At 58.7% G+C, this 15,194-nt stretch overlaps 3 protein-coding genes across 4 annotated transcripts in view; 2 read left to right on the forward strand and 1 right to left on the reverse strand.

The window, feature by feature from the left end:
* Positions 1-8,015, forward strand: part of PMF1 (polyamine modulated factor 1) — a 25,327-nt gene extending 17,312 nt beyond the window's left edge. Inside the window, exons 2-5 of the mRNA XM_057726579.1 lie at positions 3,417-3,522; positions 4,279-4,379; positions 5,698-5,893; positions 7,416-8,015. Coding sequence (XP_057582562.1) covers positions 3,417-3,522; positions 4,279-4,379; positions 5,698-5,893; positions 7,416-7,469 — 457 coding nt within the window. The 3' untranslated portion in view covers positions 7,470-8,015. The remainder of the gene's footprint in view (positions 1-3,416; positions 3,523-4,278; positions 4,380-5,697; positions 5,894-7,415) is intronic.
* A 14-nt stretch (positions 8,016-8,029) lies between these two features.
* On the forward strand, positions 8,030-10,571 carry BGLAP (bone gamma-carboxyglutamate protein). Its single transcript, XM_057726603.1, has 4 exons — positions 8,030-9,664; positions 9,884-9,922; positions 10,110-10,179; positions 10,306-10,571. Exons 1-4 carry the CDS (start codon positions 9,601-9,603, stop codon positions 10,433-10,435), a joined length of 303 nt encoding a protein of 100 aa, XP_057582586.1. The 5' UTR covers positions 8,030-9,600; the 3' UTR covers positions 10,436-10,571.
* A 106-nt stretch (positions 10,572-10,677) lies between these two features.
* Positions 10,678-14,769, reverse strand: PAQR6 (progestin and adipoQ receptor family member 6). Of its 2 annotated transcripts, XM_057726522.1 has the most exons (8): positions 14,668-14,769; positions 13,960-14,035; positions 13,384-13,511; positions 13,046-13,251; positions 12,799-12,925; positions 12,345-12,441; positions 11,995-12,145; positions 10,678-11,653 (listed from the first exon to the last, which is right to left on the reverse strand). In XM_057726522.1, exons 2-8 carry the CDS (start codon positions 14,008-14,010, stop codon positions 11,379-11,381), a joined length of 1,035 nt encoding a protein of 344 aa, XP_057582505.1. In that variant the 5' UTR covers positions 14,011-14,035; positions 14,668-14,769; the 3' UTR covers positions 10,678-11,378. The 2 variants fall into 2 exon arrangements, with proteins under 2 accessions (XP_057582505.1, XP_057582513.1); XM_057726530.1 differs by lacking the exons at positions 12,799-12,925; positions 13,046-13,251.
* Positions 14,770-15,194: the final 425 nt, after the last annotated feature.

The raw sequence follows: 15,194 nt of genomic DNA on the forward strand, positions 1-15,194 counted from the left end.
ACACTACTGAATGGTATATTTGAAAGCTGTTAAGAAAGTAGTTCCTATGAGTTCTCATAAGAAGGAAATTCCTTTTTTTTTTCTTCTTTTTTTGGTTCTATTTGAGATGATGGGTGTTCACTAAATTTATCGTGGTAACCATTTCCCAGTATATGTAAGCCAAATCATTATGCTGTACACCTTAAACTTATAGGGTGCTGTATGTCAATTCTGTCTCAATGAAACTGGAAGAAAAGAAATCACTTTCCTCCTGGCCTCCAACCCAGCTGTTCTCCGTTCATGTCCTTGGAGCATATGTTTCCCATCTTGTGTGTTTGCCTCAGTGGGCATGTTTCTGGGTCCTTCACTTTCACTGAACTCTTAGACCCCAAAGGAGACACGAGAAGGGTTGACGAGCAGCACTGGTGGGCAGAATTATCCTCACCCCTGCCTGAACCCTGCCTGCTGCCGGCTGCATAAACTGAGGGGAGATGCACCCGGCTCAGATGCCTCTGGGAAGTGGGCTGGGAGGAGGAACAGGATCTCCTGTGTCTGAGCCAAACCCATTTCCAGCCACAATTACCCGGTTTCAATTCCAGCCTCTCTCTGTCATGTGTCCTCCACGTTCCTCCATCTAGCCACAGACTGCGTGGCTCGTGGGGCCAGTGGCAAAACAACAAGATGTCTGGGGTGCTGCTGAGGGTTGCAAGGATGCCTGCCATCTTTGTATTGCCCTTTTGGTACCTAGATTTAGCCCCCAAAGTGCACTGATATCGAAAGTGTACCCTCAAAAGGATGGGAGACTGTCACCCTCATCCCAAGGTGTGCTGGTGGATGCGTTCAGCCAGCTGTCTGGAAGTAAAGCCCTGGCTTGCAGTGTTTGCCAGTTTCCAAGGTGTAAATACTCCTAAGCTCCTAATACTCCTAAGTGATGCTACCAGCATAGCATCACTACATACAGTAGAGCTGGGCAGCCGCACACCTGTTTCCACAGCTCGAGACCATAGATGGGAACAGCCTCCAGAGCAGTGGAAAATGTGTAGAATGATTAGGAAGTCATATGTTTTCAGTAGTTAGTACCTTTGTTGTTGTTTTTTAAATAAATTTGTTTGTTTGTTTGTTTATTGGTTGTGTTGTGTCTTCGTTGCTGCACACGGGCATTCTCTAGTTGTGGCAAGCGGGGGCTACTCTTTGTTGCAGCGCACGGGCTTCTCATTGCCGTGGCTTCTCTTGTTCCGGAGCATGGGCTCTAGGTGCATGGGCTTCAGTAATTGCAGCATGTGGGCTCAGTAGTTGTGGCTTACAGATTCTAGAGCTCAGGCTCAGCAGTTGTGGCACACAGGCTTCGTTGCTCTGAGGCATGTTCCTGGGATGCTCCAGGGATCTTCCTGGTCCAGGGCTCGAACCCGTGTCCCCTGCATTGGCAGGTGGATTCTTAACCACTGCGCCACCTAGGAAGCCCAGTACCTTTGTTTTTAATATAATTTATTTTAACTTCATATAATTTAATTTTCAGTAATGGCTGGGTTTAACAACTGGCTCACAGATTTCCTGGAAATTTAGTAGTTCTCTCTTATAAGCCACCGTGAGCTGTCTCCAGCACACCACAGCTCTCACTCTGCACCTGGGTGCAGCAGTGACATTGTTTGGGGGGTAGGAATTGGGTCAGGAGGCCCAGAGAGCCACGAGAAAGGCAGGCCCCAGCAGTGACTCCCTGGGTGTGGTGGGGGCTGTGCATTGGGTTCCAGGTGCCTAACGCCCTGTTTGTCCAGAGCCCACCAGCCTGGCGCACACGGCTGAAGAGTATCTGGGCCCACAGTAAAGCATCAAGGTGGGCTTTTGTGTTCCAGGACTGCTCCTCAGACAATTTTTGTAGGTCCCTTGATCACTGGTTTATCAGCGAGGCCTTCACTCACCACCCCCACACTTAAAGGTGGTCCCCTTGGTACACTGTCTCAGCCCCAGCCCTTTTCCTTCCAGGCACTCTCCACAAGTAATCATCTCCACATTTGCATGTGTTTGCTGCCATCTCTTCCTCTACTGGAAGCTCTAGGAGGGCCACTCCAGTGCTGACCTGGAGCACTTTGCACACAGCAGGCGCTCAGTGGACACTTGCGGACGGAAGGGCCTGAGAAAGCAGGCAGAGAGACATGCACAAAAACAAGCAGGAGGGAGAGGAAACAGCCACGAGAGTTCCTTTAATTTTTTTGAGTTTCTTTGTCCAAGAGGAACAAGCCCTTGGGAGTATACTGGGAGCCCTTTAGCCTTTCCAGCTACAAGGGATGAATCAGCTGCCAGTGACAGAGACCTGATTTTTGTTGTTGTTGTTGTTTGGTTTTTTGGTTTTTGTTTTTATTTATTTATTTATTTATTTATCTATTTATTTATTTATTTAATTGGCTGTGTTGGGTCTTTCTTTGCTGTGCGCGAGCCTTCTTTGGTTGCACTGAGTGAGGGCTACTCTTCATTGTAGTGCGCGGGCTCCTCATTGCCGTGGCTTCTCTCGTTGCGGAGCACGGGCTCTAGGTGCATGGGCTTCAGTAGTTGCGGCACATGGGCTCAATAGTTGTGGCGCACGGGCTTCATTGCTCCGCGGCATGTGGGATCTTCCTGGAGCAGGGATCGAATCCGTGTCCCCTGCATTGGCAGGCGGATTCTTAGCCATTGCGCCACCTAGGAAGCCTCGAGACCTGCTTTTAAATGGCAAGAACAATAGGAGACATCCATTACCGCACTAACAAGGAGCCCCAAGGTAAGACGGCTCCAGGTTGGTGTTTTCAGCAGCTTGACGATGTTCTCAGAGACCCCGGTTCTTTCCTCTCTCTGCTCTCCCTCCTTAGGGTAGCAGCTCTGCCCTCAGGCTAGGCCCTCCATGGTTGCCGGAAGCTGGAGGCATCACCTGGATAAAGTCATGTCCTACAGAAAGAGTGTCAGTACCTTCCTGTGTGGCTCTTTTTAGGAGTAAGGAAATCTCTCCCAGAGGCCACATGCCCTGTCCTAATCCAGCCCTCCAAGGGGACTGGGGTGACCAGGGATTCTTAGAGTCGAGTGCCCAGACCAGAGCGCCAGCATCACCTGGTAGCTTGTTCAAAACTGACAGGTGGGGCCCAGCCATCTGTGTTTTAACAAGCCCTCCTGGTGATTTGGTGCTTGGTAAGGTCAAGTTTAAGAACCATGGCTGGCGTAATCGTGACGCACCCTTCAGAGGGAGACACCTGAACTCAACTGGAGCCCTGCTGAGAGGAAGTGCGGAGACTGGTGGGGCTAAGCCATCCTCAGTGACTGGAGCTGCAGATGAGACACTTTACATCCAGTGCCTTTAACCAAAGCCACAAAGGAGACGAAGCTTAGAGCCCTGTGATGAGCTGCAGGGCTGCCCAGGCAAGAGCTGGTGACTCTGAACCCCCCCAAACTTCGCCTTCTCTCCTTCCCGCCAGCTACCAGAGATTCACTGACTGTTATAAGCACTTCTACCAGTTGCAGCCTGAGATGACCCAGCGCATCTATGACAAGTTTGTAACTCAGTTGCAGACATCTATCCAGGTGAGCGGCAAGAAGCCCAGCAGGTACTATTGGCTCGGGTCCTGCCTCCAGATCGTCAGCCCTCTGAAGGCAGGGACCCTGCCCTTGGCCCCTCTCTACCCTCAGTCCCCAGAACTGTCCTCCGTGCCCCCAGGCTACAGCGGCCATCATCCCTTCCCTACAAACGATGTGGGTGTCTTGAATGCCCCTTTCTTGTTGCCCTGTGTTGTAATCGTGTTTATAGATTTTGTCCTTCCTGACCCTGTGAGCTCAGGGAGAGCCGTCCTGGGTCTGCTTCTCTGTGTTTCTCCAGCACCTGGTGTAAAGCCTGACACAGACGAGGCATTTAGCAAATTGTTGAATTCACTGGAACTGCATACTGGGGAGGATACAGAAAAGGACAGGATTCCATTCCTGTCTTTACGTAACTGTGAGCTCTCTCGGGAGCTTAACTTGCCTGCCGTCACACTCCAGGATGGGCCTCGTTAAGCACCAGGATGTGTGTGTGCTGTCAGCAAAGGGGCGCGGCTGTGGGGACAGCGGCACAGGCTGCAGCCTTCAGAGGTGACGTGCAGGAGGAGAGCCTGCTGCAGGCTCTGTTTAAATGTTGTCTGTTTTATACTTTATTTTCTTCATTATAAAAGTCGCATGTAGAAAAGTTGGAATGTTTGTATAAATACAGAACTTAAATTAGCCGAAACGTTACTAAGTGCCGTTGGTCGCTGAGCATACGGAATTGTCTAGTATCATTACAGCTCTTTCCTCTTTTCTCTTCAGGAGGAAATCTCTGAAATCAAAGCGGAGGGAAATCTGGAAGCTGTCCTGAATGCGTTGGATGCGATTGTGGATGAGAGCAAGGACTGCAAGGAGCCCGCCTGGTGAGAAGGTCGATGCCTGCTCCCCCGGCCACGGGAGGGCTCACGGGGAAAGAGGCAGCATTTCCACATCTTGAAGGAGCTTTTCTGTTGGACCCATATGCCTGAGACTCTGGGCTCTCAGCCCCCGAGAGGACCTTGTGACAGGGACAGCTAGAGAGGACCAACAGTGAACAGTGGCCCAGAGCAGAGACAAACGCAGTGCCCCTCTGCAGGGGAGAGCGGGGGCAAGCTCATATCGTCCAGGGGTAGAGGTGATGGGTGAGAGAAATCTTCCTGGGGAGCTCATTTCAGGACCCAGCTGGCCTGTGGGGAGAGGGCAGAGGGAGTGGATGAGGCAGGATAGCAAGGTTTGGAATCTAACATCGATTAGTCTCGCCCAGGCATCTGGTTTTTATTCATTTGTTCATTCAACAAATATTTCGAAGCGCTTACTATACGCCCAATACTGTTCTAGATGCCAGAGGTTCAGCAGTGACTAAGATCTTCTTTCCCGAGCGGTCATTCCAGTGGGCAGCCCTGCTGCCTGGTTGTTCTGGGCAGGATGGAGAGGGGGACCCTGGGGACAGGAGTGGAGAGCTGAGGCCACCAAGACAGCGAGTGGCCTGAGGTCCTGCCTCCTGCCTCCATTTCTTTCCTGAGTAGAATACTAGGCCAGGAGGAGTGAAAAACTATTTTGTGCTTTTCAATTTGTTAGTAATGCTTTGTGACTTTATAACTTTAAGAGAATTAACTTTGATAACTGACAAAGACGTTTTAAAGAATCTACAGTGGCTTCTACCCCACTGCCCATCAGAACTGACCCATCTCCCCACTCTGGGCACTCAGAAGCCCCTGTAATCTTGCCTCCTCAGGTCTATCTTTCCTTATCTTCCCACCTCGGCCAGCCAGGGCCTCTTGGGGTCTGGGCCTGCTCTCAGGCCGCCACCCTCCCCCCATCTCTCCAGCTCACAGTCCAATGACATGGACACCCCAGCAAGGCACACGGTCACAAGGACAGAGGAAAGTCTCCTCTAGGCCTGGAGGGTTAGAGCTGGGGGGAGTGCATGTGGATGAGAGGAGGAAGGCTATGGTCTGGGCTGGTGAGAAGGGTAGAGGCCTTCCTGGGAGCTGAAGCTAAGGGACAGGGCGTTAGCCTTCCCCTCAGGAGCAGGAGCCGTGTGGTGGGGTCTTAGGAGTGAGAGGGACCCCGGGAGCGGCCTTGAAAGCCAGCGCAGCTTGAGGCTGAAGGTGGGAATGCCACTGGCTGGGTTTGGAAGGAGGCCTCACCCACACGCCGCCTCCCTCCCTGTCCCCACCCTGCGCTCCCTGCGGCCCGCAGGCGCCCTAGTGGGATCCCGCAGAAGGACCTGCGCAGCGCTATGGTGCCCTACTTCCTGCAGCAGCGGGACGCCCTGCAGCGCCGTGTGCAGAAGCAGGAGGCCGAGAACCAGCAGCTGGCAGACGCCGTCCTGGCCGGGCGCAGGCAGGTGGAGGAGCTGCAGCGGCAGGGCCAGGCCCGGCAGCAGGCCTGGCAGGTGAGTGTCCCGGCCCTGCCCTCGGGCGCGTGCTCCCTGCTGCAGCTGCGGAGGAAGCTGCCCGGAGAGCGCGAGTGACTCACCCTGGGACACCTCCTCCATGTCAGGGTCGAGGTTGACCCTCCCTCCGTAGCCACGGGGGTTCTACGCCACGTGACCACTGCCCAGTACCTTGAAAATGTGTAGAGTGACTTCTAGAGCCGTCAGCATACCTGAAACGTATGCCCCATGCAACAAATGCGTGTCCTTTGAGGATGAACTTAATTTCTGAAAGGGGCCCACAGGCCCGTGAATAAGGCAGAGGAGGGTAGTCAGGCTGGGTGACACAGCTAGCACGTGGCCACAGAGTGACCACGTGGATTTCCTCGCTGGCTCAAAGTGTGGCTCCAAAGGAGGGTTTCTGCTGGGGCTTGAATGGTGGCCCCTTGTTTGGTTCTCTCCATCACTTAAATGTCCAACTTATGTCTACCTACGGCCACTCAACACCCTTCCTGGGGCAGACCCTCCTACTCGCGAGAGGACTAGATCCCCAGATCTGTGGCTCTTGGGTCCCCTGGTCTTCTCTTCCCAAGACCGGTCAGGGGCAACCCTGCCCCGGCCTCAGTAAGGCCCCGAGCCCCGGAGAGGCGGCAGCAGGAGAATGGCTGGCACCTTGCTCTGCTTCCTCTTATCTTCACCCCCTCAGCCTCCTCCTGTGACGCACTGGCCCTGCGGGTGTGTAGTATAGTGTAGTGTAGTGAGTGTAGTGTGATACAGTGAGTGTCGTGGGTGGCCCAGGCTCTGCACAGCAGGCACCCGGGTGGTGTAACCAAGGCCCTCAGCTAGCACGGTCTCCTGGGGCAGGGGCCACAGTGCGCTGCGTCAGCTCAGGTGTGCTTGGGGCCGCCTGGCTGAGTCCTCGGGCTGCTCTCCCACTGCCGCTCTGTCACCACGAGGCCGGGGCTCTCTCCCATCTGGGCTCTGGCTTCCACGTTTGCCAGATAGTGATCCCCAGTGCCCTGCCAGCTCTGACATTCAGCGTTTCTATTTTAAGAGGGAGAAGGAAGCCCCCTGCTCTCAGAGCCACGCCTCTCCCATTACAGCTACAGATCCTAACCACTGTTTGAAGTGGGCCAGCTGGATTGAGTGTTCGGTGCTGAGCCCTGTGTGGGCTCAAAGAACCCTTTTCCACCACAATTTCCATGTCTGTAGCCCAGCTGAAAGTCCGCTTAATTTAAGAATGTTTCTCTGCTAGAAATCTCTGGTGAGGTCAGAGGATCAAGGGGACACTTTAGGGGCTCTTTTTGAAGATCGGCTCTGCTCTGGGGAGGCCCAGCCTAGCTGGCCGTGGCACCCAGTCTGCCATAAACTCCTGCCGAGTGGCCTGGATTTCCTAACATGCCCTGCTGGGCCTGTGGCCTAAGTTACAGACACCTTCCATATCATCCTGGGGAAATCTCAGGCCTGGAGTCAAGGGCAGTGGAGGGAAAAGGTTGGGATTTTCTCATCTCCCAATCTGTCTGTTCTCTCTCATGGATGTCAGGCTCTACACAGAGAACAGAAGGAGCTGATGGCCGTGCTGAGGGAGCCTGAGTGAGGAGGAGAAGGCCGGGCCCAGGAGCAGAGGGCAGTCAAGGTCAAGGGCCTGTGGTCCAGGCTGCTGGGCCTGAGTGAGCTGCCTCTGAGCACAGTCCCTGAGCAGGGGTGGAATTTGCTGGAGAAGGAGGCCTCAGCTCTCTCCACTGCCATCGTGCCTTTGGGGCTCCCCTGCGGTCATAAGCACACACTACCTTCAGAGTCCTCCCTGTTTTCTTCCCACTGGAGGATTCTCGGCCAGCCCCTGCCCTGGGAACCGGGCCCTGTGCTTCCTCTCCTCACACGCACTGCTGGTTCCCGAGCCCTCCCTAGGGCCTGGCTTGGGGAATCTGTGTTCAATTTCCACGGATTGCCCCCTTGCTGGCCAGCCCGAGGGCCCTTGCCATGTTCTCCCCACATCCGCAAATAAACTTCCGCCACGACACTGTAATCTGTGAGGATGCTTCCTCCGCCTGGGCCTCTCCCAGGACTCTCCTGGGCCAAGATCCCGTGCTGGACTCCAGAGCCCTGACTCCAACTGAGGCCTCGGTTGCAGGGCTCTGAGAGCCTCCAGGCTGGGGTGGGGGGGTGGGGGGGTGTATCTGACCATCATGTATGGAAGGGCGGCGAAGCCCCTTGTCGCAGAAACCAGGAGCCTTGGGTTCCCGGAGGCCAGGACCAGCTGCCGGGGCAGGGGGGTGTCACTCTGTCCAGCCCCGCCTGCCCTCGCTTTGCCTTGGGTTGATTCCCAGAGAGGCTCCATGGTGGGCCCCCTTGGCATGTGTGCCTGGTGAGCGCTGGGACACGGAGCAGGGGGATCCTCCATGTGGCTGGGACTCTGTCCTCTGGCTTCTCATGCCCCCTCTTCTCCAGGCAGGGCCACAGGGCATGAGGAGCCATGAGGCAGGGTGAGTGCTTCCTCTGGACTGGAGGGTGAAGGGGCTGGGTGTGGCTGGGGGCAACACTTCCTCCTCTGGCGAGGGCTGCACCCTAACTCTGTGGAGGAGGCCTGGTTGGGTCTGTGTGGGCACACTGAGGACACTCGGGAGGATGTCAGGATGGTTCCTGATCCCTACCCCGCCCCCCACGTTGAGCCCAGGGCTCCTTTCCTCCTGGATGCGGCCACACATCCAGCCGTGGGCTGCGGGGTGGGGACGGCAGTGCTTGTCCTGGCACGTCTCCCCTGGGTGAGTGGTGGTGGGTGAGGACACCCTCTTCGCCAGGCTGAGCTGAGGCCGAAGTGGCTTTCAGGTGTGGGGTGGGGTTTTTCAGACTGGATGTTCTGTCCCTTGGAGGACAGGTCCCCGAGGTTGTTGGCACTGGGGAGGCTGTGAGGGCAGGAAGAGGACCAGCGGTCAGGAGCCCAGAGGTGCTCGCCATCTCCCTGCCTCACGGAAGCCCTGCATCCCCACCTGCGGGGGGCACGGGGAAGGGGGTGCCCACCTCAGTGCCCACCTGGCCGGCCGCAGACAGAAGGGCTGTCCTTACCTCACACCTGGCCACACCTGCGTTGGCTTTTGGGCTCTTGGCTCTGTGCTGCCCCAGCCCTTCCCCTGTCCTGATGCTCAGGGCCTGAGCCGCCCCAAGCCAAGCCTGCTATTGAGGTCTCCCCGGGGCAGGGCCCCTCGGGGTGAATGAGGGCATCGGTCCTCCCTTCCTGGGGTTTGGCTCCTGCCCACGGGTCAGATGGTGGAAATCACAGTCTGTGAGAGGCTGTAGCTCAGCTCTGCGCACATCTGTCTTAGACCTCTGGGCCCCCTTACTCTCTAGGCTCCCCCTCCTACCCTCCCCGGCCTGCCCCGCTGGTGCTCAGACTGAGGCTGGGGCTCCGAGGGAAAGTGAGTCGGGCTGGGGGGCCTGGGGCGACCCCTTGAGGAGGGGCGGGGACCCCGTCTGGAGCCGGCAGCCTCGGGTGGAGGCCTCCCCTCCTCCGTTGCTCCCAGGGGCCGCCCAGCAGCCGCAGCTCCAACCACAACATCCTTCGGGGTTTGGCCTTCAGAGCTGAGGCGGATGACCCCCAAATAGCCCTGGCAGACTCCCCCGTGACCCGCCCGCACTGTTGCCTCTGGGGCGCAGCCCAGAGAGTATAAAACAGCGCCGGAGGCTGGGAGAGGCAGAAGAGCGCGTCCTGAGCAGCTGCCGACAGACACACCATGAGGCCCCTCCTGCCCCTCGCCCTGCTGGCCCTGGTCGCGCTCTGCCTCGCAGGCCGGGCAGGTGAGTGCCCCGCCCTGCCCCTGGCCTCCCCTCTCCTCACCTCTTCCGCGGGCAGTCCCTTGGGCACCGCCTTTCTGTGGGCTCAATCCACATGCCCCCACGTCTGTCCTCGTGGAGGGAGAAGAAGGAAGAGCAAGCTGCCGCACAGGCAGGGCAGGAGGGGAGGAGGGGAGGGCCCTAGGGATGAGCAGGGGTGAACTGGGCTCCTCTTCTTTGCAGATGCAAAGCCCAGTGGTGCGGAGTCTGGCAAAGGCGCAGGTATGAGGCGGGGCCTGACGGGTGGCTGTGCCTGTGTCACCCAGGGGCGCTGCCCTCTCACCCTGGTGCCCTCAGTCCCGTTCTCCCCTCCTGCCCCCTCCCATCTGGCTCTCAGGAAGGCCAGCCCGCTCCCCACCGCATCCACCCAAACTCAGAGCCACCTGACCCCTGCCTCTCTGCTCCTCAGCCTTCGTGTCCAAGCAGGAGGGCAGCGAGGTGGTGAAGAGACTCAGGCGCTACCTGGATGGCTGGCTGGGGTGAGAGAAAAGGACGTCTCCAGGGTGGGCTGGGAGGACTGTGGGAGGACTCTGGAGCCCCAAGTGCAGTGGGAGGAGGGGTGGGCATTTTGCATGGAGGCTGACGCCAGTGTGTTGGGTTCTCAGAGCCCCAGCCCCCTACCCAGATCCACTGGAGTCCAGGAGGGAGGTGTGCGAGCTCAACCCAGACTGTGACGAGCTGGCCGACCACATCGGCTTCCAGGAGGCCTATCGGCGCTTCTACGGCACATTCTAGAGCTCACCGCCCTGCTGGCCTGGCTGGCAGCCCCCAGCTCTGGCTCCTTTCCAGGACCCCTCCCCTCGCCCTGACCTCCCTGCCCAGCAAGTGTGAGATCCCCGTCATCCCAGCTGCTCCAGAATAAACTCCAGAAAAGGAACTGGTGGGGCTGTGATTCTTCGTCCATCTATGGAGTGTGAGGAGGAGGTGTTGGGAGGATGAGTGGAGAGGAGCTTTTTTCAGTCCCAGAAAGTGCTTCCCAAAATCTGTTGATGTATTTATTTATTTATCCCTGCCTCATTCCAGAAGCATTGAAGATGGCTTCCTAAAGTCTAACTAGGGTTCTCCTTTCTAGCCCAGCACCCTCCCCCCACCCCAACCCACTGCCCCCTCCGTGACACACCCAAACAGACCAGCTCCCAAAGGCCTAGACACCTGGAGTACACAGCTGTGATCGGGACAGACAGCCTCGTCTCCATAGGCCAAGAGCTGCCAGCAGACAGTACTGCCTGGTTTGGGGGCGGGGCCACTAGTGGGCCTCCCGGCCTGGTTAATAAGCATTCAGGATGGGCCTGGGTTAATCATGTTAGTTCTTTCCTGGGCTGAGCAAAGACTCCAGGAGCACCAGAAATGGGACCGTATGAAAGGGCCCAACACCTCCCCACCCCAGCCTTCCATGGCGGGTAGGGCAGCTCCAGCCTGGACACATGCACCTCCCCTCTCAGACCCTCAGCACTTCCTCCAGCCCCATCAAGAGCACCCTCCCTAACCCTCCTGCTCTCTACCAGCCCCCAGCTGCCCTTGTCCTCTCCTCTGCCTTCTGACCTCTGCGCTCCCTCCTCAGCCACTCTTGGTTCCAGGCTCAGCTGTGCCCCCATTGTATCGGGTCTGGGTCTGGGCTTCTCCCCAGCATGGGGGCCTGGCCTCTGCCTCCCTCCAGGGCAGGCTCAGAGCTGGGGCCTCACTGCAGTTTGGCCTTTGTACTCCCCTCCAGAGGGCCACCCTGCAGCAGGGGGCACGTACTGGGGGCCCGAAATAGGGAAGCTGTGAAAGCAGCCACGATGAGCAGGTTCCCGGCCACCGCCAAGCCCAGCGTGGCCACGGTGCCCACCAGGCCCAGCGGCGGTTCCTGCGTGGCCAGCCAGGCTCGGCGAGATCCCATATCAGCCAGCACCGCCTCCAGCTGGAAGTGCGTGCCCAGCACTGCACAGACGTGGAACAGCTGGTGGCTGTGGCCTGTGGGGGGGGTGGCAGGTGAGGGCACATGCCCCACCCCCAGGGCTGCCCCAGTTCATCCTGTGCCCCATGGTGAGCACCCCATCCTCTGGGCCTGCTACTCCCCTAAAACTGGGAATAAGAAACCCAATTCCCAGAGTTATCAGCAAGAGCGAGTGAGCTACTGTGCACGGAGCCCCTAGCATACGTGCTGCTGGTTTTGCTGTTACCTGAGGAGTAGGGCTGGGCCTGGACCCTAAGGGCCCTGCCAGAAACACTCTCTTTTACTCAGTTCACTCTGCTCTGAGGAGCTGTCTCCCCATCCCACCCCCAATCCTGGGCCAGGCCAGGCCTGCTCTCACCAATGTAATCAAAGCGTCCTGGTGCCAGCCGCTCAGGCAGGTGGGAGGCGAACAGGAAGCCAGTGAGCAGCGCGCAGAAGAGGTGGTAGCCGTGGCTAGTGCTCAGAGCCTCCTGCCCACAGCTGTGGCCCCTGCCCCAGCACAGTCCGAGCTGGCAAAGGAAAAGCGGGGTCAGTGGGAAGGGGCTTTGGGGGTGGACATTGTGTCTCTGGGATCTGATGAGGAGGGGGAGGGCACAGCTGGACTGTGCTGGCCTAGGAGGGTGTGTGGCGGGGCCGTGGCCAGGGATTGAGGGGGCAGGCCTGGGGGTGGGCATGGTGAGGGTCGGGACAGGAAAGCAGGAGCCTTACCCGATAGAAGAGTGGGAGGTTGTCGAACAGAAAGGGATAGGTGAAGGCGGCCGTGCGGAGGATCTTACTGAGCCCAGGGCTTTCTAGTTCGGGGAACCTGGGAGGCGTGAGGGAAAGGCTGGTCTCCACCCTTATATTGGGGTGGGGGTCCGAGGAGGGCACGGGACCTTTGGCAAAGATGGAATGTCGGTGTAGCTTAGAGGCTACAAAAGCCCTTAGGCCACATGACGACTCTATAAGTGACAACAGCTGCAAAACGGGGACAGCCTCTTAGATGGCTGTGAGAGAGACAGTACAGGGACGGTGCTGGTGCACAGTCTGAGCACAGCAAGTCCTCAATAAATGGTCCCATTGTTACCAATGTTGTTCAAGAGCAGTGAGCGGTCCTGGGTGTCCAAGTGTTTGCGGGTGCCCTGTCCTCCGCCTTCCCCTTCACCACCGGCCGAGAACCCACCGAGAGTAGCAGGAGAGGCCGGTGCACAGGAAAGAATTGAGTGCGGCGGTGGGCACAAAGAGCTGGTGCAGGCGGCTGTGCAGCCAGGAGGCCGGCATGGAGTAGGCGGCATAGGGGAAGGCGCAGCCTGGCGGCAGAGGGGACGCAGGGCGGGAGCTGAGGCCCCGCCCCGACGCCCGCGCCGCACCCCCGCCCCGCCCCGCTCCGAGCGCCCCGCCCCCTGCCCTCCGCCGCCGCCGCCGCTCACCCAGGCTGTAGAGGCTGAGCGCGCCGTAGTCCAGGAAGTAGCAGATGTGGCGCGCGCGGGGCGACATGGAGCTGAAGGTGTGCGCGCAGCACGACGCAAACGGGTAGAGGCAGGCGGGCAGCAGGAAGACAAGCAGCGGCCAGTGGTAGGGCTCCGACCGGAAGTTCTGGCCACCCGCCAGCGCCAGAAGGCGCCACAGGAAGTACCTGCGGCGGGCACGTGCTCAGGCCATCGGACCCCCAGCGACTCCCAGTGCAGCCCGCGGGCCCGGGCGGCCCCGGCCCTCCTGAGTACCCCCTTGAGCTCGAGGCCCAGGCCTGGGACAGAGCCTCCCTCACCAGGTGGGCAGGAAGTGAGTCCAGATGTTGACGGTCTCGTTGGTCATCTGGAAGGAGCTGAGGACACAGTCCAAGGCCGAGCTGGTGGGACGGCGGTAGCCAGACATGATACCATCTTCCCAGAACACCTGGGGGTGGGGGGTGGGGGGGGAGAGGAGGGGAGTCACTGTGCCCCACCCTTTCTCTCCCAGAGAGATCTCTAGAAGCAGGTTGAAGGGGATGGGCTGGAGATCACAATGGCCCCAAAGTCAAACTAAATCCGACCCCATCTCACTACAGGTTCCAATACCCAGAGAGCAGGTGAGAAACAGAAGAGGCATCGTAAGGGGACAAGATGGGAGAGCGGAGTCCGTGGACACAAGGCGCCCTGAGGAAGGGGACTCTGGATAAAAGAGCGTGCTGGGCTCTGGGGAGCAGGTCACAAGCCTGTTCCTTAGAGAGCAGAGGAAGAGTCCCACATTTCCTCTGATATGGCAGCGGTGAGAGTTAGCCTGCAGCAGGGGCTTCTGCACCTGCAAAAAGAGAACCTCTGCCCCAGCCAGTCCCCTGAGAAGTAGGATTTGGTGAGTCCCTCACCCTGGGGACCTGGTGGACTCGAAGGAGTTGGGGCAGCTTGAGACTGAGCATGGTGGCCCGGCACCTCCACGTTGACCTGGAGACAAAAGGCGGGGGGGAATTAGGTATCTGCCTCCATCCACGGGTCCCTTTTCACGCGGGTACAGGCTGGACCTGGTCACTGTGTCCCAGGGTGGGCTGTGTACACAGGCATGCATGTGGGTGGCAGCTGTCCACCAAGCTGCCTCCTTCAGGCCAGGGGAGGCTGGCCCAGCTTCCCTAGCGGTCCTAACCCCAACCCCTCCCCAGCCTAGCCTGCGGGCATTCAGTTCCCCCATTGAGAGGGGCTGGTCAGCCTCAACTCAGCAAGGAGTGTCGCGTCCTCCTCAGCCAGAAGGCTGGCTCAGTAACGGTGGACCCCGGGTCCAGGGCCTCAACCCCCAATTTCTGTCTCAGAAGAACCCTGACTTATGGAGGACAGCACAGAGAGAGCCCAAGCACACACCACCACTGCCACTGCCACCACCAGAAAGCCCCCTGGCTCACAGTGTCTGGGCTGAGCACAGGAAACTTAGGGTGCTCGGGGAGAATTCTTGGAGAGGCCCGATGCCCTCCAGTGGGACTAGGAATCAGGGCGATGCCTGGCTCTTCTCTGAAGACGACACTTGTGCCCCAGGGAGCATTCGGGGTCCCTGTCCCTTCTGAGCCCCGCGCCCCTCAGCCTCAGACCTGTGCGCTGCCTCCGGGTGGTCGCGGCTCCGCTGCCCCGCCCGCCTCGGGCCGCCTCTCCCAGGCACATTCCTTGGCACAAGTGGAGGGGCTGGGCCACCAGGGCGGGGGGACCCGCCCCGAGAGGAGGGACAACAGGACACTCCCCCGCCTCTCCAGGCCAAGTCTTCCCAGCCCAGCCCCGCCCCTCTTCCTGCCGCGGCCTCGCCTACTCATCTGTGCACCGCGTACGCTCGAGGCCCTCACACCACCGGCCCGAACCCCGAGCCTCTCTTCCCGTCTTCCAACATTTTGGGGGCCCTCTGCCCTTCAGCTGGGTGCTGGGGACCCTGCTGGGCACCAAGTAGAACTGGTCCCTAGTCCCTGCACCCTGGCTGAGCTTTAAGGTAGATGACCCGGGGATTCCCTGGCCGTCCAGTGGTTGGGACTCTGCGCTTTCACTGCCGAGGCCCCGGGTTCAATCCCTGGTCGGGGGAGCTGAACAAAAAAACAGAAACAACTTAGGTGAGCCCTCCCGGGAGTGGGAT

This window comes from Hippopotamus amphibius, chromosome 1 (assembly GCF_030028045.1).
Source record: "Hippopotamus amphibius kiboko isolate mHipAmp2 chromosome 1, mHipAmp2.hap2, whole genome shotgun sequence".
In the NCBI taxonomy this organism is placed as follows: domain Eukaryota; kingdom Metazoa; phylum Chordata; class Mammalia; order Artiodactyla; family Hippopotamidae; genus Hippopotamus; species Hippopotamus amphibius.

What these genes read in the sequence shown, in the direction of transcription:
- BGLAP (XM_057726603.1), top strand. Translation starts at nt 9,601, where the DNA reads ATGAGGCCCCTCCTGCCCCTCGCCCTGCTGGCCCTGGTCGCGCTCTGC. An exon ending in CTGCCTCGCAGGCCGGGCAG is followed by an intron (nt 9,665 to 9,883) that starts GTGAGTGCCCCG and finishes TCTTCTTTGCAG; the next exon opens with ATGCAAAGCCCAGTGGTGCG. An exon ending in GGAGTCTGGCAAAGGCGCAG is followed by an intron (nt 9,923 to 10,109) that starts GTATGAGGCGGG and finishes TCTGCTCCTCAG; the next exon opens with CCTTCGTGTCCAAGCAGGAG.
- PAQR6 (XM_057726522.1), bottom strand. Translation starts at nt 14,010, where the DNA reads ATGCTCAGTCTCAAGCTGCCCCAACTCCTTCGAGTCCACCAGGTCCCC. An exon ending in GAGTCCACCAGGTCCCCAGG is followed by an intron (nt 13,512 to 13,959) that starts GTGAGGGACTCA and finishes CCCCACCCCCAG; the next exon opens with GTGTTCTGGGAAGATGGTAT. An exon ending in ACTCACTTCCTGCCCACCTG is followed by an intron (nt 13,252 to 13,383) that starts GTGAGGGAGGCT and finishes TGCCCGCCGCAG; the next exon opens with GTACTTCCTGTGGCGCCTTC.